The sequence below is a fragment of the Ailuropoda melanoleuca genome, chromosome 10 (genome assembly GCF_002007445.2).
Source record: "Ailuropoda melanoleuca isolate Jingjing chromosome 10, ASM200744v2, whole genome shotgun sequence".
NCBI lineage: Eukaryota > Metazoa > Chordata > Mammalia > Carnivora > Ursidae > Ailuropoda > Ailuropoda melanoleuca.
In genome coordinates this window covers 16,550,640-16,563,267 of record NC_048227.1, presented here as the reverse complement: position 1 = coordinate 16,563,267, position 12,628 = coordinate 16,550,640, and the positions used below count along the sequence as shown (strand labels likewise).

Here is a 12,628-nt window from a genome sequence, read left to right as displayed (position 1 = left end):
TGGTTTTGAGCAATAAACAGAAAACCACCATTTGTAACTGGGCTGGTGGGGTATGGGAAGGTGGGTCACAGAGTGGCCTGGAGAGGGGCCTGGGGAGAGGGGACCAGTTTGGAAAAAAGATGGCGCTCTAAGGCGGGGCACAGGGCAATGTCAGGGGGGCCGGCCTGGGGTCCAAACGCCCAGCTTTCCGCTCGGCCTGTGCGGAGGGTGAGCCCCCTCTGGGCCTCAGCTGTCTCTTCCCCTCTGCTTGATGCTTCTAGGCCCTTTTAGCCTGGAGAGAGCTGACAGCAGCCGCCTCTCCTGCTTGGCGAGACGCAAACAGCTGTCTGTCTGTCCCATGACCAGTTCACCTAAAATGCACGCCCCTTTTGAGAAAGTTTGTATCCATCCACATGTACCGTTCTTTTCCTCCCCCATCTTTTTGGCACTCTAAGTATATCTGCTGTTACACGTCTACTAAGTAATAGTCAAATTTGTAGCATTTCATAAAGAATGAGCTTGGTTTTGTACGCTGTGGGGGTCCTTTTCCAGAGTATCCACTTTTAAACATTGTAAGGAATTTATAGCCCATTTCTCTAAAGAGCCTCCCAATTAATTGAATTTCACTTAATTCAAATTTTATATTTAAATATAATGAAACATTTTTAGGACACTCCAAAGAACACTGCAATACTCAGAGGAGGCTGAGTTTCAGAACGTGATGCAAACTGATCCTTCTAAGAGCCTGCGTTTCTGGGCATTTCTTCCGCGCCGGGCATGGTTCTAAGCACTTTGTACGCGTTATGTTTTTACCCTCTACAAGGAGCCCATGGGACAGGGATAATGACTCCCATTGTTTGGATAAGAAAACTGAGGCTCAGAGATGTGAACGGACTTCCTGAGGAGGCTCGAATAAGTGGCCAGATTCAGATTGAAATGCAAACCCCCCCAAGGTGGCCGCACTCCCTTCTGGCCGGCAGTGCGCGTGACGCGCCCCCCCAGGCACGAGGCCCCAGAGCCCTAGGAGAGGCCTCAGCACTGACACTGGTGGCAGAGGTGGCTCCTCAGAGGCGAGGGTGGCCCCTCTCAGGTGCCAGAGGCCTAGATGTGCAGGTGCTGAGTGTGGCTTGGAGGCTGGGTTCAGATCCATGAGCTCATCTCCGCCAAGAGGCTGACAGAAAACAGGTTGTTAACTGCCCAAATTAAAGCCATTCCAGTAGCATGGAACATGCCGTTTCACCTATATGGCCACACATCTGGCCAGAAAAAAAAGAAAAGAAAAGAAAAAGAAAGAAGGAAGGAAGGAAGGAAGGAAGGAAAGAAAAAAGAAAGGACCACCCTCTCACATCTCCACCCCAGAGAAGCCACTCCAGAGCACGGCCTGGGTTGGGAGAAGGGAAGGACCTCTCTCTGTCTTTTTATTAAAGCCTTTGATTTCCGGTGATGTCCTTGCCAGCTGAGGGTGGAAAGGTGTGAGATGGTTCCAGAACACCTGGGAGGCTTCGAGTGTGCAGCTGCTGCTTATGACCAGGAGTCCCCAGCAAACTAAAGCATTACTGACTTGTGAACGAGGAGCTCTGATGCATGTTCTAGAAGGACACAATGGGGGAGAACATGAGAGGCTAAGGGCAGCACCAGAGAAGGCTGGGGTCATCCTCCAGGTGTCAAGCTGCTAAGCAGAGCTCCCTAGAAAAGAAAAAGAACCTTCTGATTCTTTGGACCCAAGGCTCCCGTCTTCTCCTTCCATCCTTCACCTCTCCATCCAACCCCCATCCCCCACACATCTCTCTATCCTTCCACCATTCCCCATTTCCCCCACACACACACCCACCATCCATCCATCCATCCACGTATTTCTCCACCCACACATCTACCCATCATTCCACCCATGCCCACATTCTACTCATCCATCTGTCCCCCTGTCCATCTATCCCTCACTCACCTGTCTACCCACTCAGCCCTCTTCCAGCTAATCACTCAGTCCCCATTTAAACTTCTCAAAAGCAAGGACTCTCGCTTGCTCACTTCTGGACTCCAGTCTCCACAGCAGTGCCAGCACATATGAAATGCCTGAGACACGTTCAGTGAATTTATCCATCCATTTATCCATTCATCCATTTGCCCACCCTCTCCATCCACTCACCCATTCCCTGACTCAACAGTTTGCCACGTACAAAGACCTATAATTCAAGGGGCAGTTCAAAGATCTGTAGGCTTCCATGTTCTTGAGGATGAGGAAGGAAAAGTCTCTTGGGACCATGGGGTGCTGCCCAGGGGAAGAGAGGGTATTGGCTCAGGATGAAATTCTCAATCAACTGCCATTTGGGAAGGAGTAGGAAACCACTGCATGGGCAGGTAGGGCCCTTACAGAGCATCTTGTCCAAGGCCCGCATTGACATATGGGGGAGAAAGGAAGCAACTTGCACAAGGCTAACTCTCAGGCTGATAGCACACGAGCTGCTAAGGCCCAGGGCTTTCCTGCTACTTCAAGCTGCTTCTAACATCAAAGCCCAATTAGGAGAGTTCAAAGGTCCCAAAAGCACTAGAAGACCAGCTCCCTGAGGTTAAGAACAGTGGCCTGTTCTCAGCTGCAGTGTGCCACTGGTCTTGGTCATGCATATTGAGGTAGCAGCCCCAAAGAACCGACCATCGCTAAGACCTGGTGGACCCAGCACATACTAGACTCAGTAAACATCTGCTATCAGCTCCTTCTCTGCCTTCCTCACGACCCCATCTCTCCTCCTCCACCAACTCCTTACATGGAGAGATTCTTCCGGACTCCAGCCTCAACACCCTCTTCCTGCTTACTCCGCATAACACCCCCGGGAGCAACCACACAGCCTTCAACTGCCGACTCCCTCCTAAATCCAATTTCTATCACCAGCCCAGACATCTCTTGTGAGTTTTGAAGCCCTATTTCCAACTATCTACACGGTATTTCCACCTGGTCTTCCCAGGGGCACCTCAAACTCAATCCATTCAAAGGTGGGAGCACGGCAGCCATGGTCCAGGAAGACGGAGGAGGCTGGCGTGACTGAGAACAGAGGGAGACTAGGCGAGCAGTTGTAAGCAATGAGGTCTGAGAGACAGTGGGGTGAGAGAGAAGAGAGGCCCTGTAAGCCACTGAAGGACTTCAGCTTTTCCTCTGAAACAGGGAACTGTCATGGAATTCAGAGCAGTAGCATGTCATCATCAGACTTCAGGTACAGAAGTCAGAAATGTAGGGGCGGGTCATCTGATTTCCTCTCCCGCCCCCACCATTTCTATTCAATGACCAAACTCAGTTTTCCTGGTCTTTATTTCTCATATCTGCCCCTCTTCTCATCTCTACTATTACCGTGACAATTCAGGACCCGATCATCACTAGCTTAGTCTCTTGGCATAATTGCTAACTGGCCTCCACCTCTGAGCTCCCCTTTCCAGCTCACTCACCCCACTGACCACCAGAGTGACTGATCTAAAATTACAACCTCCCTTGCTCAAATCCTCTCCAGGGACTCCTGATCTTAAGGCACGCACGCATAAGGTCTCTGAGTAGACCCTGGCTACCATGCCTCTGTACTCCAGCAGCTAAACTGCCTGTGATCCCACTTTCTCTCCCGCCCTAAGAACACACACTGACATACTCCCACTCAGTCTACTGAAACTCACCTCATATCTTTGCTCATACAAGCCCTACCCCTTGGAACACCCTGAACAACCCATTTTTTCCTGGAAGATTCTTTCTTTAGATGTCACCTCCACCCGGAAGTTCCATGATTCCTTTCCTTCCTGTTCCCACCAAGGCTGGGATAAGCGCTCTCCTGACTGTTTCCAATTCTATGACAGGCACTGATCCATATCATGTGTAACTGACCATCTACTTGACTGGCACCATGTTAACTGTGAACTCTTCAAGGGCACAGACTGCCCTTCATTTCTGGGTCCCAAGCTCCTAAAACCGGGACTGGCATATCCTGTGAACTCTAAATGTTTGGCTAATACGAACAGCCTTGCCATTCATGGACTCAGTATATACCTTGTCACGAGGGGATGGCAGGAGGTGCGCCTTGGTGCGGGTACGGTTTCTGTCAGAACTAGAGACGGCGGAGGGAAAGGGGAGGGGTGGGAATTCGGAATTCGAGGATCGGAGCAGAAGAGAATCAGACTGCATGGTTTCAAAGTCCCCCTACCCTGCTAGGATGTTGGCAAACCCTCGCTCTCCCCCTCCGGGCTCCTCAGCCTTCTCCCAGGACAAAGGGCATCTCCCTTGAAGCTTCACTCACCGGGTATCCGTGCCTCTGGTCTTGAAGAACACTGGAAGTAGAGGCCCCGGTCAGAGAAATTATTACCCCCACGGCCAGAAAGAGATGTGGCTAGGGAGGAAGGTGCCGAGGTGTTCCTGGCCAGCAGTGAGGAGTGGGTACTGGGGGTGTCGGAGGGCGGGAGCACGACTCAGTCCAAGAGCTGGCTGTGAGATTGGGGAGACGGGCCCGGATTGCTGGAAAGGTCAGCTGTGGTTGGGAAGGGATAGGGACTGGAACTCGGGGTATGGTAGGGTCTCTGGACACAGTGGTCCTGGAGTGGGGGGGTCACCGTGTTTGGATATCTGAGTCCCTCGGTCTTGTGTCTGTTTTTCCTTCTTGGGCACAGAGTTCATGTGGCAGCCAGCGATAAACAAGGCCTCATTGGTGAGTTCTGTGCTGATCCGGGTCAGGAATTCCTCAGATCGGGATAATGAAACCTTCTGCGAAAGGGGAGATCGGAGGGGCTCAGGCTTGGAGTTCCCACATGGGAGTCCTGGGTCTGGGGGCTCCCGGCCTGGGAGCTCTGGGTCTAAGGTCTGAAGAGGGCTGATTCTTGAGATTTGGCTGAGAAGACACTGGTAGTGGGGGGGGGGGCAGTCTTTGAGAACCTCAGGGCCAAGTGCTGGGGGCTGTGGGCTCAGGGTTGAGGCTAGAGTCTCAAGACTGGAGGTGTCAGTGCCCTTGGCCTAGGAGCTCTCCATCCACTTCAGCTCATCCCCATGCTCACCAGACCTCCACCCAAGGGGGTTGCAGCTTGGGACATCCTGCTGCCCTTCTTCTCCTCATTCCTGGTAGGTGTGGATGCCATCCCCCTGGAAGCAGGTGAGACCTGTGTTAGGCTGAGAAACCAGCCCACTTTCCCCAAACCCATCCCACCCCATTCTTCAAAAGGGCCAGATTTAAATAAGGCCTTTAGATGAACCATCCTGCTGCCTGGTTCTCTCCCTGGAAAAAACAAAACAAAAACAAAAAACCACCTTGGCCTTAAATCTCCCTGGGGGGTGGGGGGAGTGGGGTGGGAACGTCCACAACAGTCCTCTCCCTCCACTTCTCCCAGGGGCACTCTCCTTCCTTCCACACGAGACCCTTCCCCAAGACAAGGCAGCCAGCCGGCTTGCTGTCCCCGACCTGGCAGATGAGTTGAAATCTTGGGCAGGAGGGAAACAGGGAGGGCTAAGGAGCCCCTAGTTAGGTCTCAGGGGACGGGGAGTAGGAGCTGGGGAGGAAGGCTGGAAAGAGGGGGACCCGGGGTGGTGCAGCTACCCGTTGCTATAAAAACAACGGTGTCTGCGGACGTTCTGCAGCCCCGTTGCCAGGTTATTAGGGATTCTAGAACCAATGGCGGGGGCCGGGAGGGTGGCGGCATTTTTCCAGCACGTCGCATTCGCTCCTCTGGTCTCCGTTCCTCCTCCTTTTGGATCCCTCCTCGGGGATGGTGACCCCAGCGCCAGAAGTCTAGGAAAGGGGAAGATCACACAGGGTGGTGCCTGGGACCGAATCCTCCTACCACTAGGGGCGCGCAAGAAGCAACTCCGATCTCGGCCGTTCCCCACGCCCCTCCCCGCCCCCCGCGCCCCGCTCCCAGCCTCTCTAGCCGCCCTCTCGCTGCCTGGAGCCGCAAGAGCAAATGAGGCCGGAGATAGGAGGCGGGGCAGGAAAAATAAAAAACTGTGGGCTGTACTAAATAACCTTGCCCTTCGGGGACACATCGACCCAAGAGGGCGGAATGCTTCCTCCTTATCTTTGTCTGCAGGAAGCTGTACCCTCCGGAGAAAGGAAAGGAGAAACATCCATCGAGGCCTCCTTCTCTTTTGACCTCTCCTTCTCAGTGCCCCCCTTTGCTCGGCGACGAGGCTTCTCTGCCCCCCTCCTCCCTCTGCGCTTTGGTACGCGCCGATGGAAAGGGGAGGAGGGAGGAAAAGGAAGCGGGCAGATCTTAAAGGGGCCACAGCCATTTTTAAGCCTTTTTTTTTTTTTTTTTTCCCCTCCGGCTTTGCGCGCCCGGGCGCAGCTGGGGGCGACAAGGGTTGCAGCTGGAGGCTGGAGGGCCTGCCCCCAGGGAGGGCGGGCTGTGCGCGCCCCTGCGCCCGACGCACCTCGGGGCCGGCCCATGCTCCGGCGGGCTGCGAGCTCTAACACGGGGACGGCGGGGGCCTGCGCGCTGTGGGCGCGGTGGATCCGCGGGGCCGGAGGGTGAGGCCGCGCGGCGGGGCTGGGACTTGGTTGACACCTCCAGATCGGGCCCGGGGCGGCAAAGGGGCCGCCGCGATGCCAGGCGAAAATATCTTCCTGTTTGTGCCTAACCTCATCGGTGAGTGCTGCCCGCGGCGCCGGGCCGAACGGGAGGGCTCCGGGGCTCGGGCAGGGTCCCTGATCCCACCCTGTCTGCCCTCGTCCATCCCAAGGTTATGCCCGGATTGTCTTCGCCATCGTTTCTTTCTACTTCATGCCCTGCTGCCCCCTCACGGCCTCCTCCTTCTACTTGCTCAGCGGACTTCTGGACGCTTTCGATGGACACGCTGCTCGAGCCCTTAATCAAGGTGACAGACACCTTCTCCCAGCCAGCCTTGAGGCCCAACCACCCTCTGTCCCCTTTTCCTGCCTCCTCAGGACCTCGGGGTGGGCGGGAACTCGGGAACCTGAGGGCTCCGTCCCTCCCGTCTCTGAAGAAAGCAGAACAGAATGGTCTATTTTCCCAGCAGAAGGGATTTAAGCTGGCTGTTGAGAAGAACTTACTGACAGGGTGTGGGATAGCAAGACTGGGCATGGCAGTGCTGAAGATCTCCCTGAAGAAAAACCCATTCAACAGGTGTTTCCTGGGGGGCTACTGTGTGCCAGGCACAAGGAATAGGGGTTCCAGAAGCCACGTTTGGAGGGAGAATGGAAAGGGAAGAAGGATGGTTTCTGCAAGGTTGATTAATTTTTTAATCTGTTATCCAAACCCACCTGCAAGACCTTCCCCAAGACTTCAAGTCGGCTTGTCTTGAGCCCTGGACCCTCGGTTCTGGGATTGATGAGCGGCAGAGCACGCTTGCTCATGCCCTGCTCCCCNGCCCCCCCCCCCCCCCGCCTCCTCCGTTCATGTCTCAGTGACCCCTGCCCACTGACCTCACACCCCACAGATAGCAGCAGCCCGTTTTCCTCCCCAGGCAGTGGACACTGGGCATTTTCAATCTTCTTTTAGACTCTGCATCAGAGTGACATGCCTGATATGGTTCCTGTCATAGACCCACTGCCCCGATGGCCCCTTCCTACCTAACAGCCCACATTTTTCAGGGACCCGGTTTGGGGCCATGCTGGACATGCTAACGGACCGCTGCTCCACCATGTGTCTGCTGGTCAACCTGGCCCTGCTGTACCCACGGGCCACCCTTCTCTTCCAGCTCAGCATGAGCCTGGATGTGGCCAGCCACTGGCTGCACCTCCACAGGTTTGCGATTCTGGGGGTGCTGGCCGCCTGAAGAAGACACTACAGTGGGGAGGGAGGGGTGAGGCTATACGGCAGGGTGTCTGGAAAGGCTTCAGGGTTCCTGCGAGGTCTCCCTCTTAGCTCTGCTTTGTTGAAGGACGTTGGGCAAAGGCTCTGTCAGGTCCGGTCCTGCTCGCAGGTGGAGTAAGCAATCCCCAAAAGTCCTCTGATTGGATAGTCCGAGAATACGGCTGGGGGCTCTGGAATGTGGTATTCGAATCCTGACTCTGCTAGGTCATGCCCAGCTAGGTTGTTGTGTGGCGTTGGGCAAGATGCCAGTTCGCAGCCGAGCCCCATCTCCTCTCTGCTCAGTAGAGGCAATCCCAGCACCTGCCTCCTGGGGGTTCGTAGGATTAGATGGACGTGCGTGGTAAGGAGTGCTCATGGACTCCCCCTGCTTTCTCCCCAAGTTCTGTGGTCCGGGGCAGTGAAAGTCACAAGATGATTGACCTGTCTGGAAATCCGGTGCTTCGGATCTATTACACCTCCAGGGTGAGCATTTCCCGCCCCGCCCTTGTTCCCTCAGCTTATGCCAAGGCCTGGGCTGAGCCCAGGTCCTAGGTTAGGAGAAGGCACGAGCCCAAGGAGGGACACAGCAAGCCAGGGGAGACTCCGGGGGAGAGAGGCCTGGAAGCGGAGGCGTGAAGGAGGGTAGGATTGGTGGCGAGGGTCTGTGTGAATTGCCAAGGCCAGCAGAGGGGGGTGGGGGCGAGAGAAGCCAGATGGGCCTGTGGAGCCAGTTCTCAGGAAGCCTTAGGCCGTCAGGGAAAAAGCCTTAGGCCACGTGGGCTTTATTCTGGGAGCACAGCTAGTGTCTGAAAGGATTTTTAAAGAGAGAAGCAATATACTGAGATTTCTCCCTCACCCCACCTGCACTCCTCCTTCCCAGTGGGGTCTGGTACTAGGGTGCGGTACCAGGGTACGGTTGGGTTCCTCCCTGCTCCCCATCCGCAGAGGGTTCTGGCCCCTGTCCCTTAGCTGGGGGAGGGGCGGTACCGCTTAAGCAGCCCTCTTGCTGTTTGTGCAGCCCGCCCTGTTTACTCTGTGTGCTGGAAATGAGCTCTTCTACTGCCTTCTCTACCTGTTCCATTTCTCCGAGGGACCTTTAGGTAAGAGGCAAGGGGCCGGGCAGGAGGGTGGGAGGAGGTCCTGGCCTGCCCGAGGGGATGGCGGCCTAGGCCTCCTGTCCCTCGCCTGCATCCCCCTTTCTCTGTATCGCCCGTGCTCCCTCCCGCAGTTGGCTCTGTTGGTCTCTTCCGAGTGGGCCTCTGGATCACCGCCCCGATCGCGGCGCTCAAGTCTCTCATCAGTGTCATCCACCTGGTCACTGCCGCCCGCAACATGGCTGCCCTGGATGCGGCCGACCGAGCCAGGAAGAAGTGACCCCGGAACCTCCAGCCCCTGGCCGCCCACCTGTCCTGGGGAGTCTCGCTAGGCCGGGCGGCTCCCCGCTCCCTCCTGCAGGGCCCAGGCTCCCATCTTCCTAATGTGTTGTCCGGCCTGCTGGGAAGGGGGTCGGCCTCTTGGGTGATGCCATGTTCTCCAGAATCCTGAGGACCAGTCCCACTCCTGGGATTCCAAAGGACCTGGACTTCAAATCAGGAAGGATGATTGGGAGGCCCCGCCCATGCAGGCAGTGCTCCCAGGGCAGCAGGAGGCCTGAGGACCCGGCCTTGTCGCACCTGCTGGCTCAGCCCAGGGATCTGGCTTGGCCTGGGTCTTTAGGGACACTTGAGTGAGAGAGATGGGGTAGGGACCAGGTTTCGCAAAAGGCAGAGAGTCAGAGCTGTGCCCCTGGCCCCAGGAAGCCTGGGGTACCACGGCCAGGAGAGAAGGGGGCGTGTAGACCCTTTCCCATCCCAGTCTCCTGCGTCCCGTCTATCCTGACTGAAAATCTCCAGAATAGGGGGTGTGGTGGGGGGAAGAGGGCTTCACTCTCCAGGACTTGGTTTCCTTTGGGATATTCTTGGACCAGGGCCTGGTTGAGGGGAGCTGGGGGGAAAGGAAGATAGATCCATCTGGATGCTTTTCTCCTAGTTGTTTCCTGACCAGCTCTGCCCTGTCATTCCACCGTGACCTCAGAGAGAGGCCCTCCCTGCGCCCCAAGCTCATACCCTGTCTTTGCCATCTGCTTTCTTTTCTTTATGACATTGTCACTGGCTGTCTCCATTTTTTTGTATACCTCACATTTTCCACCCCTACCAGAATGTAAACTCCCTGAGGGCCCAGACTTCTCTTGTTCCTTCTCTATCCCCACAATGAAGATGAGCCTTAACGGGACATATCATAGCCGCTTTAATAAAATTCACGAACAGATCAGTTGGTTTCTCAGACTGCGGTCCTTAGATCACCTGTGGATTATTATTATTATTTTTTAAGATTTTATTTATTTGTCAGAGAGCACAAGCAGGGAGAGCAGCAGGCAGAGTGAGAAGCAGGCTCCGCTCGGAGCAGGGAGCCCGATGCAAGACTTGGTCCCAGAACCCTGGGATCATGCCCTGAGCCAAAGGCAGACGCTTCACCGACTGAGCCACCCAGGCGCCCCGCCTGTGGATTATTTCTTAAAAATTCAGCTGCTTGGACCCTGTGCCAGACCTTTAGTGTTGGCATCTCTAGGGATGGGCCCGGAAGTCTGCTATTTTAGTAAACAACAGGTGATTAATTCTTCCCCATAGTTGAGAATCACCGTTCCGTCTCAGGCAGTTTTGAGGCACCCACTGTGTCCTAGACATTGTTCTGGGCTTCTGTCCCTAACAGCTACACCCCTGCCATCTGAGCTTTCTCTGCTGTCTGGCACCAGCTTGCTTTTCAGGACTATATTCGGCCTCCCATATGCCAGATCCTGTGCTGGTGGCTCTTTGCAGATGTTACTCCCTTCGGCCTTGTAATAGCTTGGCTGACAGGCCCTTGTGTCCCAGAGCTGAAACTCAGCAGCGGGGTATGGGCCTCAAGGCCGGTGCTAGGCCCAGGGCATTCGGTCAGTTCTTTTGGAGGTCACAGGCCAGCCATGGGGGAGGTGACGATGCAGTTCCCGGCCATGCTTGTGGGGGGATGGGAGAAGAAAGCACTGGAGCACTTAGGTGTAGCTGAAGCGGGTGGGTGTCTAGAAAGCTGCTAGGGCCTCGGGGCGGGAAGGGTTAATGTGCAAGAGAGGATTGTTCTCAGCTGGGAAAATGGGGAGGCCAGAGAGCACACCCAGCAGTTGCGGGGAAATGGAAACAGATGGAAACAGATCGATGTGCCGGGGACACTGAGTGCTAGGAGTTGGGAGGCTGGCGGGCGGGTGAGAGCTGGGCCGAGGCCAGCCAGGGCTGCCCGAGGAGTCCAGGAGGGCATTTGGACTTTATGGAACCACTGAAGGGATGTTTCAAGATAATCAGTAAAGTAAAATAGAAAATCGTATGCATTACAAAAAGGTGACACAGTCGGCCACCTTAAGCTCTCCCTTCGCCCTAGGGGTGACCACTGCTACTCATTGCTCACGTGTCTGTCTGAACAAACTCTTCACGTCTACCCACACGTATTTCCAGATTCTCAAACTCACTCTGTGTATGGGAGAGCTCTGCTCTCACGAGCTACTGCGGTTCCAAGTGCTTTCCGTGTGAATTCATGCCCCCCTTTCACCCCCAGCCAGGCCAGCCTGAGTGCTCACAAATACAGCAAGCCCCTTACTGTGACCATTTTCCAGAGAGGACATCGAGGCCCTCGGAGGAGTCCAGCTTAGCCGGCTGGGCCCCAGAGCCTGTACCCTTACATTTACCATCCACGGCAGCCGTCTGCCTGGTGATGGCTCAGAATTCCATCATGGATTCATTTAACCAGGTCCTGCCCCCGTGAACAATGCTGGTAAGCGGCCCATGGAGACATCTGTGGGATACACATGGGAAGTTTGCAGCCAGGCGGTGGCTGGGGCAGAGGCCCGAGGAAGCTAGTGAGTCAGAGTGGCGATGCCCCTCCAGTTCTTCAGGCGCCCCCCTGCCTGGCCTGCTCCCAGTCGAGGTGGGAGACCGCCCGCTGCCCTTCACCCTTTGTGAACCCTGCTCTCGCCTGCAGCCAGATGGGCCCTCTGAGCCCTCGCTCAAGCCCCAGAGCCCTGCCTCCTTGGCTCTTCGGTCCTGACCATTTCTGGTGACCCCAGGAGTCTCTGAGTTACATAAACCCTGCAAAGCCGTGATCTAAACAAGGGGGAAACGTGGGCAGGAGTGTGTGTCTTGCACTCAAGTGGAAAACACGCCTGAGGCCTGACGCCCCACACGGCAGGGCCTGGAGGTTGGCCTCTGCCTTTGGTCCAATGTCCAGTGGCTCCACTGAGCTCAGGAGTGAGCAGAGGGACCTGGAGGAGGACAGTGGGGAGAGTCTAGGCTGAATTTGATCTAAGGAACATAGCGGAGACATACACGGTCTGCACGTTCGCGCGCTTGCAAAATTCCTATGTTAAAACCTAATGCCCGACGTGACAGCGTTTGGAGACGCAGCCTTTAGGTCATAAGCCTTCAGGAATGGGATTAGTGCCTTCTTGAAAGAGGCTCCAGAGGGCTCTCTCGCCCCTTCCACCAGGTGGGGACAAAAGCCAAAGGGGCCGGCTCTGACCAGGCAAGAGAGTTGTCACCAGAACTCGGCCACGCTGGTGCCTCCGTGTTGGGGTCAGAACTGTGAGAAACACATGACTGTTGTTTATAAGCCCCCCAGGCTGTGGGGTCTTGCTATCGCAGCCCGAATGGACTAAGACATAGGTGCAGCAGGAACTTTCTGGATCTCATCTATATGCTTTCAGACTAACCAAATAACCACCATGCAAGACATTCCGGTTGCTCGGTCACTCAGCAGGTCCTCGGGTGAACCTAACTGAAGGAACAAACCTCAGGGCATACAGCAGTTCCACCATGACCGAAGT

The 12,628-nt window shown here is 55.5% G+C and overlaps 2 protein-coding genes across 5 annotated transcripts; one reads left to right on the top strand and one right to left on the bottom strand.

Annotated features, from left to right (window-relative positions):
* Nucleotides 1-1,360: 1,360 nt before the first annotated feature.
* Nucleotides 1,361-6,079, bottom strand: LOC105241156. Of its 4 annotated transcripts, none has more exons than XM_019808052.2 (7): nt 5,955-6,079; nt 5,529-5,720; nt 4,993-5,077; nt 4,555-4,705; nt 4,245-4,275; nt 3,998-4,055; nt 1,361-1,665 (listed from the first exon to the last, which is right to left on the bottom strand). In XM_019808052.2, exons 1-7 carry the CDS (start codon nt 6,053-6,055, stop codon nt 1,630-1,632), a joined length of 654 nt encoding a protein of 217 aa, XP_019663611.2. In that variant the 5' UTR covers nt 6,056-6,079; the 3' UTR covers nt 1,361-1,629. The 4 variants fall into 4 exon arrangements, 2 of the variants coding, with proteins under 2 accessions (XP_019663611.2, XP_019663610.2); XM_019808051.2 differs by having other exon boundaries at nt 1,361-1,568; nt 5,955-6,077; XR_004628425.1 differs by lacking the exon at nt 5,955-6,079 and having other exon boundaries at nt 4,152-4,705; nt 4,993-5,856.
* On the top strand, nt 6,027-10,053 carry CDIPT (CDP-diacylglycerol--inositol 3-phosphatidyltransferase). The gene is made up of 6 exons (XM_002927344.4): nt 6,027-6,576; nt 6,671-6,805; nt 7,542-7,695; nt 8,145-8,226; nt 8,762-8,843; nt 8,972-10,053. Exons 1-6 carry the CDS (start codon nt 6,534-6,536, stop codon nt 9,115-9,117), a joined length of 642 nt encoding a protein of 213 aa, XP_002927390.1. The 5' UTR covers nt 6,027-6,533; the 3' UTR covers nt 9,118-10,053.
* Nucleotides 10,054-12,628: the final 2,575 nt, after the last annotated feature.

Coding starts and splice junctions, on each gene's coding strand:
- CDIPT (XM_002927344.4), top strand. CDS start 6,534: ATGCCAGGCGAAAATATCTTCCTGTTTGTGCCTAACCTCATCG. Junction 6,577..6,670: donor GTTTGTGCCTAACCTCATCG/GTGAGTGCTGCC, acceptor GTCCATCCCAAG/GTTATGCCCGGATTGTCTTC. Junction 8,227..8,761: donor GGATCTATTACACCTCCAGG/GTGAGCATTTCC, acceptor CTGTTTGTGCAG/CCCGCCCTGTTTACTCTGTG.
- LOC105241156 (XM_019808052.2), bottom strand. CDS start 6,055: ATGTTTCTCCTTTCCTTTCTCCGGAGGGTACAGCTTCCTGCAGACAAA. Junction 5,078..5,528: donor CGTTGTTTTTATAGCAACGG/GTAGCTGCACCA, acceptor ACCTGCTTCCAG/GGGGATGGCATCCACACCTA. Junction 4,706..4,992: donor CCCCCTTGGGTGGAGGTCTG/GTGAGCATGGGG, acceptor CCCCTTTCGCAG/AAGGTTTCATTATCCCGATC.